Source organism: Mustelus asterias, chromosome 22 (genome assembly GCF_964213995.1).
Source record: "Mustelus asterias chromosome 22, sMusAst1.hap1.1, whole genome shotgun sequence".
In the NCBI taxonomy this organism is placed as follows: Eukaryota; Metazoa; Chordata; class Chondrichthyes; order Carcharhiniformes; family Triakidae; genus Mustelus; species Mustelus asterias.
In genome coordinates, this window is record NC_135822.1 from 6667286 (window position 1) to 6686949 (window position 19664).

Below are 19664 nucleotides of genomic sequence, written 5' to 3' on the forward strand. Positions count from 1 at the left end.
TCTTTTCCTTGCCTTAAATCACAGAGTTGATTTGATTTGAATCAACATCGTTTCCCCACAAGGCTGTGTTCTCAGCCCCCTACTATACTCCTTATACACCGATGACTGTGTGGCCAAATTCCCCTCCAATTTGACTTTCAAGTTTGCTGACGACACCACTGTAGTGGGTCAGATCTCAAACAATGACGAGACAGGAGTACAGGGATGAGATAGAGAACCCGGTGAACTGATGCGGCAACAATAATCTCTCCCTCAATGTCAACAAAACGAAGGAGATTGTCATTGACTTCAGGAAGTGTAATGGAGAACATGTCCCTGTCTACATCAATGGGGACAAAGTAGAAATAGTCGAGAGCTTCAAGTTTTTAGGTGTCCAGATCACCAACAACCTGTCCTGCACCCACCCCCTCCCCCCCCTCCAATGCCGTCACTATAGTTAAGAAAGCCCACCAACGCCTCTACTTTCTCAGAAGTCTAAGGAAATTTGGCATGTCAACTACGACTCTCACCAACTTTTACAGATGCAACATAGAAAGCATTCTTTCTGGTTGTATCACAGCTTGGTATGGCTCCTGCTCTGCCCAAGACCGCAAGGAACTACAAGAGGTTGTGAATGTCGTCCAATCCATCACGCAAACCAGCCTCCCATCCATTGACTCTGTCTACACTTTCCGCTGCCTCGACAAAGCAACTAGTATAATTAAGGACCCCACGCACCCCGGACATTCTCTCTTCCACCTTCTTCCGTCGGGAAAAAGATACAAAAGTCTGAGGTCACGTGCCAACCGACTCAAGAACAGCTTCTTCCCTGCTTCCATCAGACTTCTAAATGGACCTACCATGCATCAAGTTGATCTTTCTCTGCACCCTAGCTATGACTGTAACACTATATTCTGCACACTCTCACTTCCTTTTCTGTGAATGGTATGCTTTGTTTGTATAGCGTGCAAGAAACAATACTTTTACACGTGCCAATAATAAATCAAAGAGTTGGGCATCAGTTATTTGTAAAGATCATCTCACCTTGCCCCCATGGTTGGCAAACCTATAACTAACCACAACTAACATCCCCTTCCGTGCGGTGCGATGAGTTGAGTTTTACTGACGTACAACCTTTTGGGGTTCCACCAGCCCACTGGTAGCTCACCCAAACAATACTTTCTACATGTCAATCTAGGCAACCAATGTAGGCTTCACTGCTAAGCCCAACGTAGGTCCCATTAGATACTTGCACTTGTACTTCCTGCACAAATCAATGGAAAGCAGCTAGAGGGGGAGCCTGTTTGATTTTTTTCCCTGCCCCTGCATTAGCTCAGGTGCTATATGGTGTCCCAACCATTCCCCACCCCCGAGAACAGTAAACTCAGCTGAGATCGCAATCAAAGCTATTTTGATCAGCATCACACTGAACCATCCAGAAAAATACACCTCACTGCTGGCTGTGTGAAGTTATGCCTTGTGTGTCCTAAGTCTTAAGCTTTTTACTGCCTGCAAAAAACACCATCACTGGTGAACTGGTGCTTACTAAAAGTGGAAAAGTCAGACTCATGCAGCAGACATAACAGTGAATCTTCCACCTCAAAAGCTGAGTCATAAACTGAGCCATGTGTAGTCTTGTCAATGTCTGAATTGTTTTTGAGTGCACCAATTCTCAGTCAAAGTTGTAATAAACTGTAAGGACTTCCTTCAGTTAAAAACCTGACTTACTAACAACTTCAGTTCAGAATGCAGTTTAGGGCGGCACGGTAGCACAGTGGTTAGCACTGCTGCTTCACAGCTCCAGGGACCTGGGTTCGATTCCCGGCTTGGGTCACTGTCTGTGTGGAGTTTGCACATTCTCCTCGTGTCTGCGTGGGTTTCCTCCGGGTGCTCCGGTTTCCTCCCACAGTTCAAAGATGTGCGGGTTAGGTTGATTGGCCATGCTAAAATTGCCCTTAGTGTCCTGAGATGCGGAGGTTAGAGGGATTAATGGGTAAATGTGTAGGGATATGTGGATAGGGCCTGGGTGGGATTGTGGTCGGTGCAGACTCGATGGGCCGAATGGCCTCCTTCTGTACTGTAGGGATTCTATGATGATTAGTGTCTGATCTAGTGACACGAACAGCTGTGGCAAATTTCAATCAGATTCCTGGAGTCAGCAGGCCAGGGAGTTAAAATCCAAACTCTGATCGGAATCACGTGGGTAATGTTACTTAATATTTTAACGAAGATGAAACAAACTAATTTGCTTACAACTTCCAGACAAATCCGAGTGAGCAAAACTAACATCAAAGGCATGGTGCAATGGTGTCACCTGATACAGGGTGTGCCTGCAATTCCCAGTAAGCGCTACTGAAACAGGGTACTGAAGGAAAAACTAATGATGGCCAATGTGCCTCCCCATCCTGTCTCACATGAAGGTCAAGGCAAGTTTTAAGTCAGTTCAGGCCAATGTGTGCAGAGACAAATCTCAATGGCAGTCTGGACAGGTGCTTTACCTAGTAGTAAAAGCCAATCACAGTTGGGAATGGGGATAGAAGAATGGAGAAAAGGAGGAATGATGAGACAAATCTAAAGTTTAAGTTTATTTATTATTAGTGTCACAAGTAGGTTTACATTAACACTGCAATGAAATTACTGTGAAAATCCCCTCGTCGCCTGTGTCTGTTCCGGTACACTGAAGAGCAATTTAGCATGACCAATGCACCTAACCAGCACGTCTTTCAGAATGTGGAAGGAAACCGGAGCACCCGGAGGAAACCCATGCGGACACGGGGAGAACGTGCAGAGTCCACACAGACAGTAACCCAAGCTGGGAATCGAACTTGGGTCCCTGGGCTCTGTGAGGCAGCAGTGCTAACCACTGTGCCGCCCAATCTAAAAATCTAAAAGTGGTCACTCAAAAATTCAGCGGAAGCAATGTTGAGTTTGTATCTGAAGTGCGAATGGATCATTTTTGTACCCATTGAATTTTAATGGGCAGTGAATCTAGCCACTTATTCAAGTTTCGTTTATACCTAATGGTAACAGATGATTCGCAGTCTTGTGACTATTACTAGAAATCTGTATGTGGACAGCCTGCTTAAACTCACTGATGCTGTCTTTCACAAGTACATATCGTGACAGAGTACCCAAAGAATGGGGTTGATCTGGTATAGTGACTAACTTTCAGAGTTTGAGTACCTTTTCAAATTGCTCACCATATTATTCAACAAGCTCCACCTTCAAGAATACAATTAATTAAATTGATTTTTGAAAATGGAGCTTGAATAATATGCTCAAGTTATCAACTGCACAACCAGCTTTTAAGATTCATTTCCAAAATCATCCAAAAGGATAAAAGTCATAGTTATAAATAGAAAAACAAAACCTAGTTAATCAATGGCACGGAAACAAAAAGTAACTTGCAGATACATTTTTATATAAGCCGCAATATTTGAAACCGTGATTTTTTTTCCACAAAAAGCATCTCCCCACACCTGCAGGAGAATACATACACAACAATAATCTGGAATAAGTCTACTGATGACCATGAAATCATTGTCAATTGTTGTAAAAATCCATCTGGTTCACTAATGTCCCTTAGGGAGGGAAATGTGCTGTCCTTACCTGGTCTGGCCTACATGTGACTCCCGATCCACAGCAATGTGGTTAACTCGTAAATGCCCCCTGGAATGGCCTAACAGGCCACTTAGTTCAAGGACAATTAAGGATCGGCAATAAATGTTGGCCCAACCAGTGACATCCACGCTCCATGAATGGATTTTTAAAAATCTCTGGGGGGGGGGGAAGCAACTTGCTTTCCCAGACTAACGGAAATTCACAACACCTGGAATGTAATCTCATCTGTGCTAGTCATTCCCCAATTTGTCGCGTGATCCTGAAGGAAAGTTGTGTTTAAAGCCCAGTTTAAAGATGTTACAAAACGTTGCAATACGCCCAAGTAAGAAGCTGCACGTAACGGGCAAATTCTTTTTAAAAAAACCCATCTAGAAGTGGAAGAGCTAAACAGAAAAGGCAAACTATCTACGCTGTGGTCAAAGGAGGTGGGGAAAAGCTACCAGATTGTTTTTTCCCTGGGACCAGTTAGCCACTGAGAATCATCATGGCAGTCCTCGGAAATTACAACAATTAGAGTGCTTTATAGAGATGCTATTCCACTCGCATCAGTGTTAGCATGCAATTAGAGAAGGTAAATAAGTGGAAATTATTTGGCCAGACATAGTAACATATCTAGGAGAGGTCAGTCTAGAATCATATCGCATTGAAAGGATATCAAGAACTCAAATTACATTTCTGATTACAGTTCCTTTCCCAAGATATTTCTGAGATCCAAATCCAATTAGATGCATTACTGGCCAAATTTAATTTGATGTATAACAAAAATAGCAAAGTGTAATTTTATTACAGAACCAAACCAACTGCTTTAAAAGAAAATTAAATCCCTAACCACCGCACTGCCTTTTCAGACAGTGGTTCGTAGCACAAGGATCGAGCACAAAACATTGTTAAATTGGAATAGTGTCAATCAGTATTCTCTTCACCTCATTATTTACATTTTCACATATACATACATAGAATCCCTACAGTGCAGATGGAGGCCATTCGGCCCATCAAGTCTGCACCAACCACAATCCCTGTAGCTCCATGAAATACGCAAGTTATTGTTTTCAAAGTTCAAATAGAAACAACTTGTCAAACTTCCGAACACACACACCTTTGTTCTCTGTGGACAGATAATATTGTCCTGATTTATAATTTTAGCTCTTGCGTTACTGTGCACTAACCTGTTATACACACTTACTCATGTATAGCTTAAAAAGCCAGCATTCAACTAGTTTTCTACAGTTTACCCTAGATGGCCTCGGCACAAAATATGGTGGAGATGAAATGTAGCTCCAAATGGGTTTTGGGTTGAATCTCTTTCTAATGCATTCATTACCTCAGCTGTAAACTCATACAATATTGACATTTCCTTATGACTTGTCATGAAAGGGGAGCACGGTGTTGAATCTTAGTAAATGACTGCTATAGGTGAGATAGCTGCAGTGCAACAATATAATGATGCTTAATTCTGCAGATGCAAAATTACATTACAGTAATCGGCATAATCTAGTTAAATTTACAGACAATCAAGATTCATAAAACAGGATAGAAATTACTGACTACATTAATCTAGTTGCATATCTAGTAACATTTCTATATGATTACATCAGGCTGTACCTTAATACTGCATTAAGATTTACGCAATGTTTATAAGTAATCAAAGACTTTCAGTCAGTGTCAAAACACATTTACAGGTTGCATTTAAACTAATTCATATGATAACTAAAGATTAAATGAGTCTTTAAATGTGTTGTAAAAGGGAAACAGTTGTCAGGGTGCAACTGAACAGCCCGAGCGCTGTTGAAAATCTGAAATGAAGCCAAACCCTTTAACTCCTCTCTTACACACACACGTACACTAAACTTACTTTGCAAATAGAATTCTAAAACCACACTCCTACAACTATGCTTTGGCTACGTGAGGAGAAAACCTTGCTTTGACAGTTTCAGACTGAATCAGCCATTTGGTCAGGTTGACTAAGTCGAAAAAGAGTCAAGTCTCCCTCCTGATCCACATCAAGAACTGGAATGCAAACTTCGCATTACGGGACTCGCATGCAAACTGAAGTCTGGTCGGAATTCAAAAAGCTTGAAAATCTTTGAAAGACTGTAGAGAATGAAGACTGTTACCATCTTCTTGAACGAGCAGAGTTGCTGTAAATGCTGTGAATGCTTGCTTTGAAAATTTAATTTGGAAAAATGAATGGCAACAGCACATAAGCGAAGAGTATGTTCGATGATGGATATACAATTTATTAAAGAGTACCAGCTACATATAAACCTAGAAGCTTCACTTCCACCATGCACATTACAGCTAGAGCTACTTGGTAATAGACATTAATGGATCCAATTAAACCATTACAAAAGACTGTTGTTTAAATGTAGAAAAGACACAGGGCGACAGAAAAGGGTTTGAAGCAAAGAAAATGGAAGGCTTCGTGAGTTTGAATTCAAGCCAATTTCACAACATTCGAGAACAATTAAGATGCATAAAAAGTAACAGACGACAAGGTGAAAAAACAGGAGTACAACCCTTCTGAATGCTGAAACTTTTCAAATAAAATACAGGACACTAATTCAACGTAAAGAAATAAGTGCAATTGAAAATTGAAAACATTTGTAAAAAAACCCAATATTTTACAGTTAACATTAACTTTAATATAGAAACTTAATGTCAATATGATAAAGGACGGTTATTAATTTATACTTCATAAAAAATCTTATAAATGAAATTGTGCACATTATTGCCTTTAATACATCTTACTCTAAATTTCACTCACCACTCTAATCAAAGTCCCATCTAAATCACAAAGCATTCTGACATGGATGTGTGTCACCATTCCTTCATTGTCGCTGGGTCAAAATCCTGGAATTCCCTCCACATAGACTACAGCAGATCAAGGTGGTGGTTTACCAGTACCTTCTCAGGGCAATGAGGGATGGGCAATAGTGTTGGCTTTGCCAACAACACACATCCCAGGACTAAATGAAACACTAATTACCTGACAAAGACTTTAAAGGCAACCCACTCTGTGATTCTTAAGGATCTGAATGCGGTTTTTATGTAATATTAAAATTAAATGTTTGCTTTTGCTTTATTTATTAGTGTCACGAGTCACTGCAATGAAGTTACTGTGAAAATCCTGCAGTCGTCACGCTCTGGTGGCACAGCGGTTAGCACTGCTGCCTCATACTGCCAGGGATTCGGGTTCAATTCCGACTTCAGGTCACTGTGTGTGTGGATTCTGCATGTTCTCCCCATGTCTGCGTGGGTTCCTGCCGGGTGCTCCGGTTTCCTCCCACAGTCTAAAGATGCACGGGATTAGGTTGATTGGCCATGCTAAATTGACCCTAGGCTAGGGTAAATATGTGGGGTTATAGAAATAGGGCCTGGTTGGGATTGTGGTCAGTGCAGACTCGATGGGACGAATGGCCTCCTTCTGCACTGTGATTCTATGATTCTATGACTCCGACGCCTGTTCGGGTACACAAATGTGAACACAAGCTAAATCTAATGAATAGTGCATGCATTAAATACCTTTCACTGAACATTCAGAAGCATTCCAAGTACTGCTGGATTTGAAATATTAGCAAGTTATTCAGCATTCAAAAAAGTTAAGGAAATCTTATGAAAGGCGCACCAGCAGATACAAACAGGAGAAATTTGAGCTAGTGATGGGTGAGCTGATGGCACCAGTGTGGCACTGACGTGGTTTTATAAATGTTAAACTGACTGCCTTCAGCATAAATGACAGGAAAGGCTAAACTCACAAATCTGCACTAATTTTAGTTTACACATTAACTGTGATTACATTGCAAATGACGGAATACAAATAACACTGAAAATGAATCACTTATTTTCTTTTGTGGTCTGTGATGTGTTAAAACAAAGCCATCATATCACCCACTCACTAGTCTGAAGCCAGGAATGCGAAAATGTTTTTTTTTAAAAAAAAAAAAGAACCAGTAATCATTTTTTATAGACCTAGAATGGACTTGCATCTTTAAGAAAATCAAACACAGTCACTTTGCTTCACTATCTTACAACTGATTTTTTTGAGGGGGTGGGGGAGGAGAAGGTATCTTAATCCAGTTTCATAATTACACGGAACAAACAAACATCACAGGAGGAGGCCCTTCGACCTATCGAGCCGAGTAGGGCTATGTGATCAGTCCCACTGCCTTGTTTTCCCCCCATAGGGTTACGTTCCTCAAGAAAGATATTTTGTTGGCTGTGTGTCAAGGGTAGAACGTGTGTCAGTATCACAACACTGAAGAATGAAGCACAACAGTACCATTAGAGTTATGAGTATAAATCGAGAATATCGTTGCTCTTTGTTGAATATAAGGCAACGTGGCACAGTGAGGACTGCAGTGTTCCTAGTCTTTTAAAAACAGGCCCATCATTAATCGTTCGTTTCTGAATGGGAGAGAACACACACAGCTAAGTTTCTTACAGTACAATTTACTATTTTAAAAGACAAAGGAAGATCACATTAAAATGGCTGTTGTGCCAGTTCACTTACGACCAAACAACAAATTAATTTAAATCGCAAAATGGATGCATCCAGTCAATAAAGATCCAAGGTTATGTTAAAAATTATCCCCAAGACACTATTTATTTTTATGACAGTAATTATTTTGCATTAATTTTCTTTTGTCATGATGTTTGGTCATCCTTTTTATGTCGACTTCCATGACTGAAAATGCATATACAATCAGCTATATATAATGGGAATTTCCTAGGTGAATACTTTCAGTGACACTGTGGCTGCAAGCTACAGCCACTAAGAGGTGGTATAGCTTCACTCTGTCCTGTGATGTATTGAGCAACACCACAGGGGATCTATTTCCACTTTTAAAAAGACTGAAGATTTGTCACTTCATCTAAAGGTTTCACGCTTTTCCAGCTAATTTGTTAAGTTTTAATAAGTGGTGTATTGGCTCAGTTATGAAAAAAAGGCCACTAACCTAACACGGGTGGAATAAAGAGGATGTTGTTGTGTCGGTTTGATTTTAATAAGATTCAAGTTAACATCCATAGGTCGACAAATAATGATGCTGCATCTTTAAGGTCCTTAGAAATGATGGAAAAGCAAGATAGGAAACAGCAATCCACTGGATAAATAAGGACAGAATCATTCACACAAGAGTTCATATTCTGCCACTGTTCATTGTTCAGACTCTGACCTTCGTGCTCTGTATCGCCGCTGGCCAGTTGACTTTCGAGTGGCGATGGTTGCAGTGAATCCCACCAAACAACACAGGGACGTGGTGCTGAATTTCAGAGTGTCAAGCCAACCAGGAACATCGGTCTGCAGGTAATCTTCCATCAAATGCAAGCCCATCACTGTCAGCCAGAGTAGGGAAGCTACAGCATCAATCCTCCGCAGCCTGGGGAATTAGGTAAAAGAAAGAAAAACAGAAATAAATAAAAACACATCATGTTCCGAATGTCCCAGGGTAAAGACAGAGGAGGGTCAGACTAATTATCAAGCATGCTGGCATAATGAGTTCCATTTTACTTCCATCGGAAAAATCAGAGATTCACTGCAGGAGAGTGGCATTCGACCTAACAAGTCTGCACCGACTCTCCGACAGAGCATCTTACCCAGGCCCTTTCCCTGTAATCCCATGTAGTTACCCTGCTAAACCCTCTAACCTACATATCTTTGGACACTAAGGGGCAGTCTATCATGGCCAATCTACTTAACCTGCACATCTTTGGACTGTGGGAGGAAACTGGATCACCAGGAGGAAACCCGCAGTGTCACAGGGAGAACGTGGAAACTCCACACGGTCACCCAAGGTGGGAATTAAACCCGTGTCCCTGGTGCTGTGAGGCAGCAGTGCTAACCAGTGTGCCATCATGCCACTCTAGGCACGGAGGAAGAGGGAGTTGGTTTTGTTCACTCGTATTCTGTTCCCTCCACTTTCAGGATTACAGCAGGGGGCTATTGGGCCCACTGTATTTGCGCCAGCTCTTTGACAGAACTTTCCAATTAATCTCACCCAATCCTGCTTTTCCCTGCAGTGATGCACAAATTTCCTTTCCACGAAAAGAACTAATTTTCTTTTGAAATGTTCTATGAAAGCTCTGCTTCCACCAGGCTTTCTGGCAGTGTATGCCAAATCACAACTTGTTGAATGAAATAAATGCCTCATCTCTCTCTTGGGTTTTCTTTTACCAGTTATCTTAAATCAGTATCCTCTGACCCATCCAATGGAAATAGTTTCCCTTCATTTACACTCATCATATTTTCAAACACCTCTATTAAATCTCCTCTTAACTGCCTCTACACGAAGGAGAACTTTCTACTCTCTTTACATAACTGAAGTCCTTCAACTGGATGACCATTTTGGGTAAATCTCTTCTCCAAGGCCTAATACATCTCCCAAAGTGTAGTGCTTGGGATTGGATAATTGCACAAAAGGTGGTGAAAGCAGATCCAACAGTAACTTACAAAAGGAAATTAGACATCCACTTGAATTGTAGAAATCTGCAGACTTTAGGGAAAGAGAAAGCTAGTGTAACTAAGCGGACAGGGTCTTTCACAGAGCCTCATAAACCCGATGGGCCCAATAGCCAGCTTCTGTGCTGTGTGAGAGAGTATTCCAGCCAAGGCCAGCCCAGTAAGCTATAAAGTTTTAGTCTCCTAGAGACTTGCACCTTCTGTGAGCAAAGGTGGGGGTTTAACAGGTAGGTGATCCATTCCCTACACTTTCCTTCTGCTAATTACAGACTCAGTGTCAGAGGCTGGCTCTTGTGATCGATTTTCCTTCCCTCAGAGAGAGTCATCTGAGCTGGACTTGGTGTCACTCCAATACAGTATGGCCGTGATCAGCAATGTGCAACACCACTGTCTAGAAACAGCCGTACACCAACTTTCAATAGATTTTCTGCTGTTTAAATATTCTTTGCTTCCTGCTGGAGCAGATTATTGAGACCCTCTTCAAGCAGGAGCAGAATTTCTTTCTGCCAAAACTGCAGTGCGCTGAGCGGGCACGCAGGTTACAAAACCCCATGAGCAGAACGCACAAAGTTACAGGGCCATGCTCACACTGCCCTAGTCACAGTACAAAACAAAGTTCTGATTTTGCTTGTATAATGTTCAATAGCCCAGAGTAAATTAACTAGGTTAGCATACCTTCCCCCATACCAGGATTCATAGTTCCTTTGACTAATCTACTTCTTCAGTTGAAGTGCACTGTACAGGTAACCACATTCACTCATCCATCGTTTTTCTAAACCGGATTTTGCCTTGTCAGATGGGGCACATTTCAAAACACCTGCAGCTTGATCAAAGGGGCAGTTTGTCGTCGCCTAAAGGAATTCAGGATATAGTTACCTTGTCAGCCAGCATCCTTAACTCTAGCAGGTTTCGGCAAATCAGGCTACAGATTTTGCATGCACAGCAGACTTATTCACTGCACAAAGAATGAATGATGGAGGGTCAAAGCACGAATAAAACAGTAAAATAAAAGCCAAATACTGTGGGTGCTAGTTATCTGGAGTAAAACAGTACGGCGATCAACGTGACACATGTTCCGGTACATTTGAATACCATGCCTTTTATCCAATGTGCCGACGCAGGAGGAGTAGACAGCGCAATTATCCCCAATATCAACATGTTTCAAGAGGCAGGAAAAGGTTGCTTGGCAAGGGTTCAGACCAGCGATGAGTGACACTTGTGCTTTAACCCAACAGTGACCTCTTGGACTGTGCCGGTTAATGCAAATGACTAAGTCAGGATATAGTAGAATACAAATCAGAGATGATTGCAAAGCAGGAAGAAATGGAACTCAACTTCTTCTCCCCCCCCCGCCCCAGGAAGGATTAATGAAATGCCATGTTTAGTGGCATTGTAACTACTTTCTTCCTTTTTGACTGTATTGAAGATGTTGCTACAAACTGCACCCAGACTCAATTCTTTCATTCTACCCTGTCTGAATCAACTTTGAACAGGTAGGCACTTTCCATCACCTCATTTTCGATCATGGTGGGGGAGTCACACGGATAAACACACACACCTTTCAGAGGTCATCCAATACTTATTAGGACCGAGACAACTTGCACCCCCCCCCCCCTCACCCCCCCCACCCTCCATTCACCAAACCCAGCCATGCTCAAGCCAGTAGGATTCGAATGTGTTATCTTGACCGAACTCAATTAAGTTCATACAATCCTGGAGCCAAATCTGAAGCCTTCAGGGCACTCTGACTCAGTTGTATCCCGCCTTTACTACCTAAAGCAGAGGGAATGCTATACAAACTTCCTTAACTGGATGTTTTCAACTGATTTGATTTGTCACATGTATTAGTATACAGTAAAAAGTATTGCACCTTGCGCACTATACAGACAAAACATACCATACATAAGGAAGGAAAGGAGGGGGTGCAGAATATAGTGTTACAGTCATAGCTAGGGTGTAGGGAAAGATCAACCTAATGCAAGTTAGGTCCATTCAAAAGTCTGACAGCAGCAGTGAAGAAGCTGTTCTTGAGTCGATTGGTAAGTGACTTCAGACTTTTGTATCTTTTTCCCGATGGAAGAAAGTGGAACAGAGAATATCTGGGGCGCGTGGGGTCCTTAATTATGCTGGCTGCTTTGCCGAGGCAGCAGCAAGTGTAGACAGAGTCAATGGATGGAAGGCTGGTTTGTGTGATGGATTGGGCTACATTCACGACCTTTTGTAGTTCCTTGCGGTGTTGTGCGGAGCAGGAGCCATACCAAGCTGTGATACAACCAGAAAGAATGCTTTCTATGGGGCATCTGTAAAAGTTGGTGACGTAATTAATTCAGGTCCTCTGATATACAAGATAACCTGTAGTAAAGCATATTCGCAAAAAGATGAGGGCGCAACACAGTTCTAATGTGACACCCTCATGGTTGGATACCCTGTCAATCTCATGCCTTGGTTCACCATTAAAGAGCAAAGATCGAAAAACAACTTCACCCACCCAACAAAAACAGGGCAGGATTTTTTTGTGGAATAAGAAACAGAAGGAATAAGCGACTCATGCCCAAAACGGCCGTATATCCTCATGTCAAAGAGGACTTAATTTCTTAACGCTACAGTTTTTTCACACTGCACCCCATGCAACATAAAGGAGAAAGGAGACGACCCACCTTATACGTCCAGCTAGAAGTACAGCTAATAGGCAAGTGAAGAGGCCAGTGGTAACGACAGCCATTTGATGGTTTTTCCCGTAGTCCCATGCAGCTTGCATGTTCATCAGCACTTCCTCTGGCATCAGATCCAGCAGCTGCTCCCAGCCGGTGACGTTCCGAACAGGCCTGCGCTCAGATGGTGAAATGGTCTCGCTGCTGCCATTGGACGGACGCGACATTGGATCAATTTTCCGCATTTCAGCAGTGGGATTCTGGCCTGTAACTAGATCACTTGATCCATGCACTGCCATGGCAACCAACACGGCACAACTCACAAAGGCCACAAAGCGAAGAAATAATACTCTGAGCGGAGTGGAAAGGCTGGAATAATGAGAACCCTGAAAGATAAAAGTTAGTGATTTAGTTACAGTGAACACGTGGAATTTCAGCCACATTAATCCCACGTCTGATTTGGAAAGCAATGATTCCACATAGGAGGCTGTACAGCTCAGCATTCCTGTTCGAACTCCAAGAACTATCCAATTAATCACATTCCCCAACCTTTCCTCATTGTCCTGCAAATGTTTCCCTTTCAAATGTTTATCCAATTCATTTCTGAAAACTACGGAATCCACTTTCACCGCTCTTTTGTGCTTGGCTTTTGACAAAGTTAAGATTGGAACTTCCAAAACCAGTGCAAATGATTTATTTGGAATCGATACAGGTGCCCATGGCTCAGTGGGAGCATTCTTACCTTCCAGCCAGCAGGTCATGGGTTCAAGCCCCAAGACATGAACACAATCTAAAATGACATTTCCGTGAAATACTCCCTGGGTTCTGCATTGTCAGGGGTGCTGCCTTTTATAAGGGACATGAGAAATATGAAGCATGATTTCCCTTTTGGGGGACGTTTGGTGCCGTAACCAACATCCACCCCATAGCCAACATCACCAGAAACAGATTATCTGGTCATAGAGTCATTGGGTTTTACAGCACAGCCCTTCGGCCCATCATGTCTGTGCCAGCCATTATAAACCTATCTATTCTAACCCTATTTCCCAGCACTTAGTCCTTAGCCCTGCATGCTAAGGCATTCCAAATGCTCTTCTAAATGCTTATTAAATGTTAAGGGTTCCCACCTCTACCGCACTTTCAGGCAGTGAGTTCCAGGTTCCCATCATGCTTGGGGTGAAAAGGTTTTTTCCTCAAATCCCCTATAAATCTCTTGCTCTTTACCTTAAATCCATATCCCCTGGTTACTGACCCTTCTAACAAGGGAAAGAGTTTCTTCCTATTTATATCCCTCAATTTTGTACACCTTGATGAGTTCCCCCTCAGCCCTCTCTGCTCTAAGAAAATCAGCAGCAGGATATCCAGCTTCTCTGCTTGGTTGAAATGCTCCAGCCGAGGCAACATCCTGGTGAATCTCCTTTGCACGCTTTCTAGTGCAACCACATCCTTCCTATAGTGGCAACCAGAACTGTACAAAGGATTCTAGCTACGGCCTGAGTGTTTTATACAGCTCCATCATAACTCTCCTTCTCTTATATTCTAAGTCTCAGCTAATAAAGGCAAGTATTCCAAATGCTATAGTTAAGAAAGCCCACCAACGCCTCTACTTTCTCAGGAGACTAACTTTTACAGATGCACCATAGAAAGCATTATGTCTGGTTATATCACAGCTTGGTATGGCTCCTGCTCTGTCCAAGACTGCAAAAAACTACAACGGGTCGTGAACGAAGCCCAGTCCATCACTCAAACCAGCCTCCCATCCATTGACTGTCTGCACTTCCCACTGCCTCGGAAAAGCAGCCAGCATAATCAAGGACCCCACACAACCCGGACATACTCTCTTCCCCACCTTATTCCATCGGGAAAAAGATACAAAAATATGACGACACATACCAACTGACTCAAGAACCCCTTCTTCCTCGTCGCCATCAGACTTTTGAATGGACCTACCATACATTAATTTGATCTTTCTTTACACCCTAGCTGTGACTGTAACACTAAATTCTGCACTCTCTCCTTTCCTTTTCGCTGTACGCTATGCTTTGTCTGTATGGCGCAAGAAACAATATTTTTCACTGTATACTAATACATGTGACAACAATACATCAAATCAAAAATGCCTTCTTAACCACCTTATCTACCTGTCCTGCTGCTTTCAGGGATCTTTGGACATTGAATCCCAAGGTCCACATGGTCCTAGTGCTTCCTGGTGTGCAACCATTCATTGTTTATTCCCTTGCCTTGTTAGTCCTCCCAAAATGCATCACCTCACACATTTCAGGGTTAAATTCCATTTGCCTGTTCTGTCCATCTGACCAGCCCGTTTATATCATCCTTCAATCTAAGGCTTTCCTCCTTGGTATTTACTACACCACCAATTTTCGTGTCACCTGCAAAATTACTGATCATAGCCCCACATTCATGTCTAGATCGTTAATGTACACTACAAAACACCAAGGGACCCAGCACCGATCCCTGCAAACCGCAAAAGTACTTAATTAGCTGCAAAGCACTTTCGAACATCTGAGGTTTTGAGAGGCAAGTTTGTTTGTTAGAGCAAAGCAATGAAGCAATGTCTCAGGGTTGACACTTGGGGCTGTTCAGTGTATAACAGAAAGATTACACTGAGGTTAACACACAACACACAGCAAGAACACAAATAAAACTAGGGGCAGCAAGGTACAGTAGAAATCAACTAGAATGATAGAAGGAATATCACTAAAGTCACATGGGCAACATTCAATTGGAGCAAAAAAAGTTGGGCGGCATGTAAAAAAAAACGGGTTTTTGGTCCACAGTTTGACTTCACGTGTGGAATAAGCACCCTGATGACCTATGTAAAGAACACAGTTTATTGGTGTGGGACTTTACAGACCCCGTGTTATCAATGAGATCACGAGGCACTGTCTCCTGCCAGCGCAAGAGAGCAGCTGATACCCGCCTGCACAGGTGCAGAGATCCAATAATGTCACTCCACTAGAAAGCTTTCTCGTGGCAATAATTTTTCAATAAACCTGATATATTCCCGAGACATTACTTCCTGTGGCAGATGTAGCTTGAATATTTTCTAGCACAATTTGAAGCTGCAGACTGAGGATTGTTTATTTTCCCTGAATATTAAAATTTCATTGCTCTTTTAAGGCTTTTAAAGACTCGTGAACTTTGTCGTCATGGTGTAACCTCAGTATGGATAATCCCACGTAACTTCTCAAATGCTTACTATGCTGTTCATTAGAAATCTTTAGAAGCTGAGGAGTCATTGTTGTTACGCAAGCAAACAGCCGCGGCTGATTTTCTGCATAGCTGGAGTAAAAATTGTTTTTGTCAGGGGTCAAATTTGCTTCCTTCATTTTTTTTTGGAAGCTTTTTTAAAAAAAAATCTTACGAAGCAAAAGTTGTAAAATATTGCCTGCAACTCCAATAACCTTTTAATAAGCATTTCTGCTCTTGGCCACTGCCTACCGTTGCCCGAAATATTGTAATAGAGAAAAAAAATAGAACAGTGCAGACACAGCATTGGCAACAACTGCAGCTGAAGAAATAACACCCACAGCGTTATTGGGGATCTAATGCCAGACATCCAACTTTTAGATGCGTACCTCGAAAAGCCATTCTAGGATCATGGAATAGGTAGATGGCTAACAGAAAAAAAATCTTCACCAAGAGTGGAAGCATGCGTGCTGCCCTGCTTGATGTCTTGTGAGGTTCTGTCATCAAATCACGGCATATATACACAAACTATCAGGTCATTCAAAAACGTAGAATACTCAGACACACACAAACACACAGACAGACACACAAACACACAGACAGACACACAGACACACACACACACACACAATTCTTCGACTTTCTTCATTTTGGTTAACTCCAGTGAGTACTAAAATGAAAAGTATGGCCAGGATGAATATAAAATACTTTAGGTTTTGATTGATTTAATTTATCTGCATTCAAAACTAACAATACGAGAAAAAGTTGGCGACATCAAAAGACACCATCCAAAGTTATTCTTTTTAATGCACTTATTGAAAGCTAATTTTGTGCTTTTTGGGGGGGGGGGGGGGGGGGGGGGGGGCGAAGAGAGAGACGGCATGGTGGCACAGTGGTTAGCACTGCTGCCCCACAGTGCCAGGGACCCGGGTTCGATTCCCGGCTTGGGTCACTGTCTATGCAGAGTCTGCACATTCTCCCCATATCTGCATGGGTTTCCTCCGGGTGCTCCGGTTTCCTCCCACAGTCTGAAAGATGTGCTGGTTAGGGTGCATTGACCCAACAGCCGCTGGAGTGTGGCGACTAGGGGAATTTCACAGTAACTTCATTGCAGTGTTAATGTAAGCCTTACTTGTGGCTAAATAAATAAATAAACTTTTTTGCCTCAAACAGAACAACACCGCCCTTTTACTACAACATATACTACAGGACAATTGTGTACAGTTAAGAGAATTTAAAAAACCAACAGCAAAGATTGAAATGTCTGCAACAAGAACCTTGTTTCCTGAACATAAGGATGATTGTTTATCTATTTAACACCTAAAGTTCTTAGAAACATCTTTCTTGGCATAGTCAGCCTTTATTATTCATTCCTATCATAAATTCCTCCAAGTAATCTTGTCTGGTTTATCATTTTATATCAGAAAATGGGAGCTATGTTAACAGATGAATGCAGGTTATTACACATTATAATACAAGGGACTTTCAGTCTGCCAAAGCCTGAGAATGGTTTGATAACTAAACTATACATATAGTGGACCATTGTTGGCACACTGCAAACACAAACAGGAGAGCTTTTACCACTTCAGCCAATGCTCAAGGAACAAAACTGGAAGCATTGAATGGTTTAATGTCCGTAGTAGACATTAAAAAAGGCTGCCTGCTGTTGGATGCCTGATGAGTTTCCTTAGATGTGGAGATGCCGGTGTTGGACTGGGGTGGACACAGTAAGAAGTCTCACAACACCAGGTTAAAGTCCAACAGGTTTATTTGGCAGCACTAGCTTTCGGAGCCCCAAGCCCCTTCTTCAGGTGAGTGAGGACTCGTGTTCACAAACAGGGCATATAAAGACACACACTCAATTTACAAGATAATGGGTGGAATGAGAGTCTTTACAGGTAATCAAGCCTTCAACATGTCATTGATGAAGACGAACATCTTGCCAAGGCCATCCCCACACCCCCACTTCTTGCCTTCAAACAACCGCACAACCCCGAACAGACCATTGTCCGCAGCAAACTACCCAGCCTTCAGGAGAACAGTGACTACGACATCACACAACCCTGCCACAGCAACCTCTGCAAGACGTGCCGGATCATCGACACGGATGCCATCATCTCACGTGAGAACACCATCCACCAGGTACACGGTACATACTCTTGCAACTCGACCAACGTTGTCTACCTGATATGCTGCAGGAAAGGATGTCCTGAGGCACGATACATTGGAGAGACCATGCAGACGCTACGACAACGGATGAACACCGCTCAACAATCACCAGGCAGGAGTGTTCCCTTCCAATCGGGGAACACTTCAGCAGTCACGGGCATTCGGCCTCCGATCTTCGGGTAAGCGTTCTCCAAGGCGGTCTTCACGACACACGACAACGCAGAATCGCTGAGCAGAGACTGATAGCCAAGTTCCACACACAAGGACGGCCTCAACCGGGATATTGGGTTCATGTCACACTATCTGTAACCCCCACAACTTGCCTGGACTTGCAAAATCTCACTAACTGTCCTGGCTGGAAACAATACACATCTCTTTAACTTGTGCTTAACCCTCTCTCCACACACATTGTCTGTACCTTTAAGACTTGATTACCTGTAAAGACTCGCATTCCACCCATTATCTTGTAAATTGAGTGTGTGTCTTTATATGCCCTGTTTGTGAACACGAGTCCTCACTCACCTGAAGAAGGGGCTTGGGGCTCCAAAAGCTAGTACTGCCAAATAAACCTGTTGGACTTCAACCTGGTGTTGTGAGACTTCTTACGGAGTTTCCCTCGGCTAGCAAAACAGCTTCATGATACAGGCCTCCGAGACCTACCTTGGTCAACAGGGAAGGAAGCAACTCCTCACAAACAGTGGCTGCTTGCACCTTCAAAGCAACATGCATGTGTAAGCTTGTTCCTGCGTTTTTATGCTTCAAAGCAAGAATCAGACGCTGTAGAAAACAACTAGCTGATTTCTCAATAACATGATGTGGAGATGCTGGCGTTGGACTGGGGTAAACACAGTAAGAAGTTTAACAACACCAGGTTAAAGTCCAACCGGTTTATTTGGTGGCAGGCTTTTGCTACCAAATAAACCTGTTGGACTTTAACCTGGTGTTGTTAAACTTCTTCTCAATAACACACATTGTTATTAACTGTGCAGACTGGCCAATGCTTTGTGACGAAGTAGCTACACAGGTGAGTTAACACAACCTTATTGGCCAATCATCCCCAGTACATTGTTAGCTTCACAAAAACAGCATCTTGCTGTCAACTTCCCCTTGAACTTCCTTAAGTTGCAGCACTTTCACATTAATTGACCGTCAAACTCACCATAGGGAGTTAAATCTAGTAATTATCAGCACAAGTACCCTTTTAACAATGTATGTATATTTAATTGTTAGCCAACCTCTTGTCCAGATCATAAAATAAGTGTAAAGTATCATTCCTTCAAGTTGCGAATTGTTTTAGGAGATTGTGGGGAGGCGGTGCTGCAATGGTATTGTCACTGGACTTGTAATTCAGAGACCATGGGCAACATCTGAGGGTTGAAATCCTACCATGGCAGACGGTGAAATTTGAATTCCATAAAATTCTGGAACTAAAAGATGACCATGAAACCATTGTCGATTGTCGTAAAAACCCATCTGGCACACTAATCTCCTTTGGGGAAGGAAATCTGCCGTCCTTATCCGGTCTGGCCTAGATATGACTCCAGACCCACAGCAACATGGTCGACTCTGAAATGGAG

At 42.5% G+C, this 19664-nt stretch overlaps 1 protein-coding gene across 4 annotated transcripts in view; it reads right to left on the minus strand.

Annotated features, from left to right (window-relative positions):
• Positions 1-5818: 5818 nt before the first annotated feature.
• LOC144509836 (transmembrane protein 201-like) overlaps positions 5819-19664 on the minus strand; it is a 62692-nt gene continuing 48846 nt past the window's right edge. The window contains exons 5-7 of one of the 4 annotated variants that reach the window (XM_078238716.1): positions 12715-13094; positions 8775-8978; positions 5819-8004 (exon numbers count right to left, since the gene is read on the minus strand). In XM_078238716.1, coding sequence (XP_078094842.1) covers positions 7965-8004; positions 8775-8978; positions 12715-13094 — 624 coding nt within the window. In that variant the 3' untranslated portion in view covers positions 5819-7964. Of the gene's footprint in view, positions 8979-10695; positions 10909-10934; positions 11013-12714; positions 13095-19664 lie in introns of those variants that run through there. The other 3 variants (XM_078238717.1, XM_078238718.1, XM_078238719.1) reach the window with 3 other exon arrangements.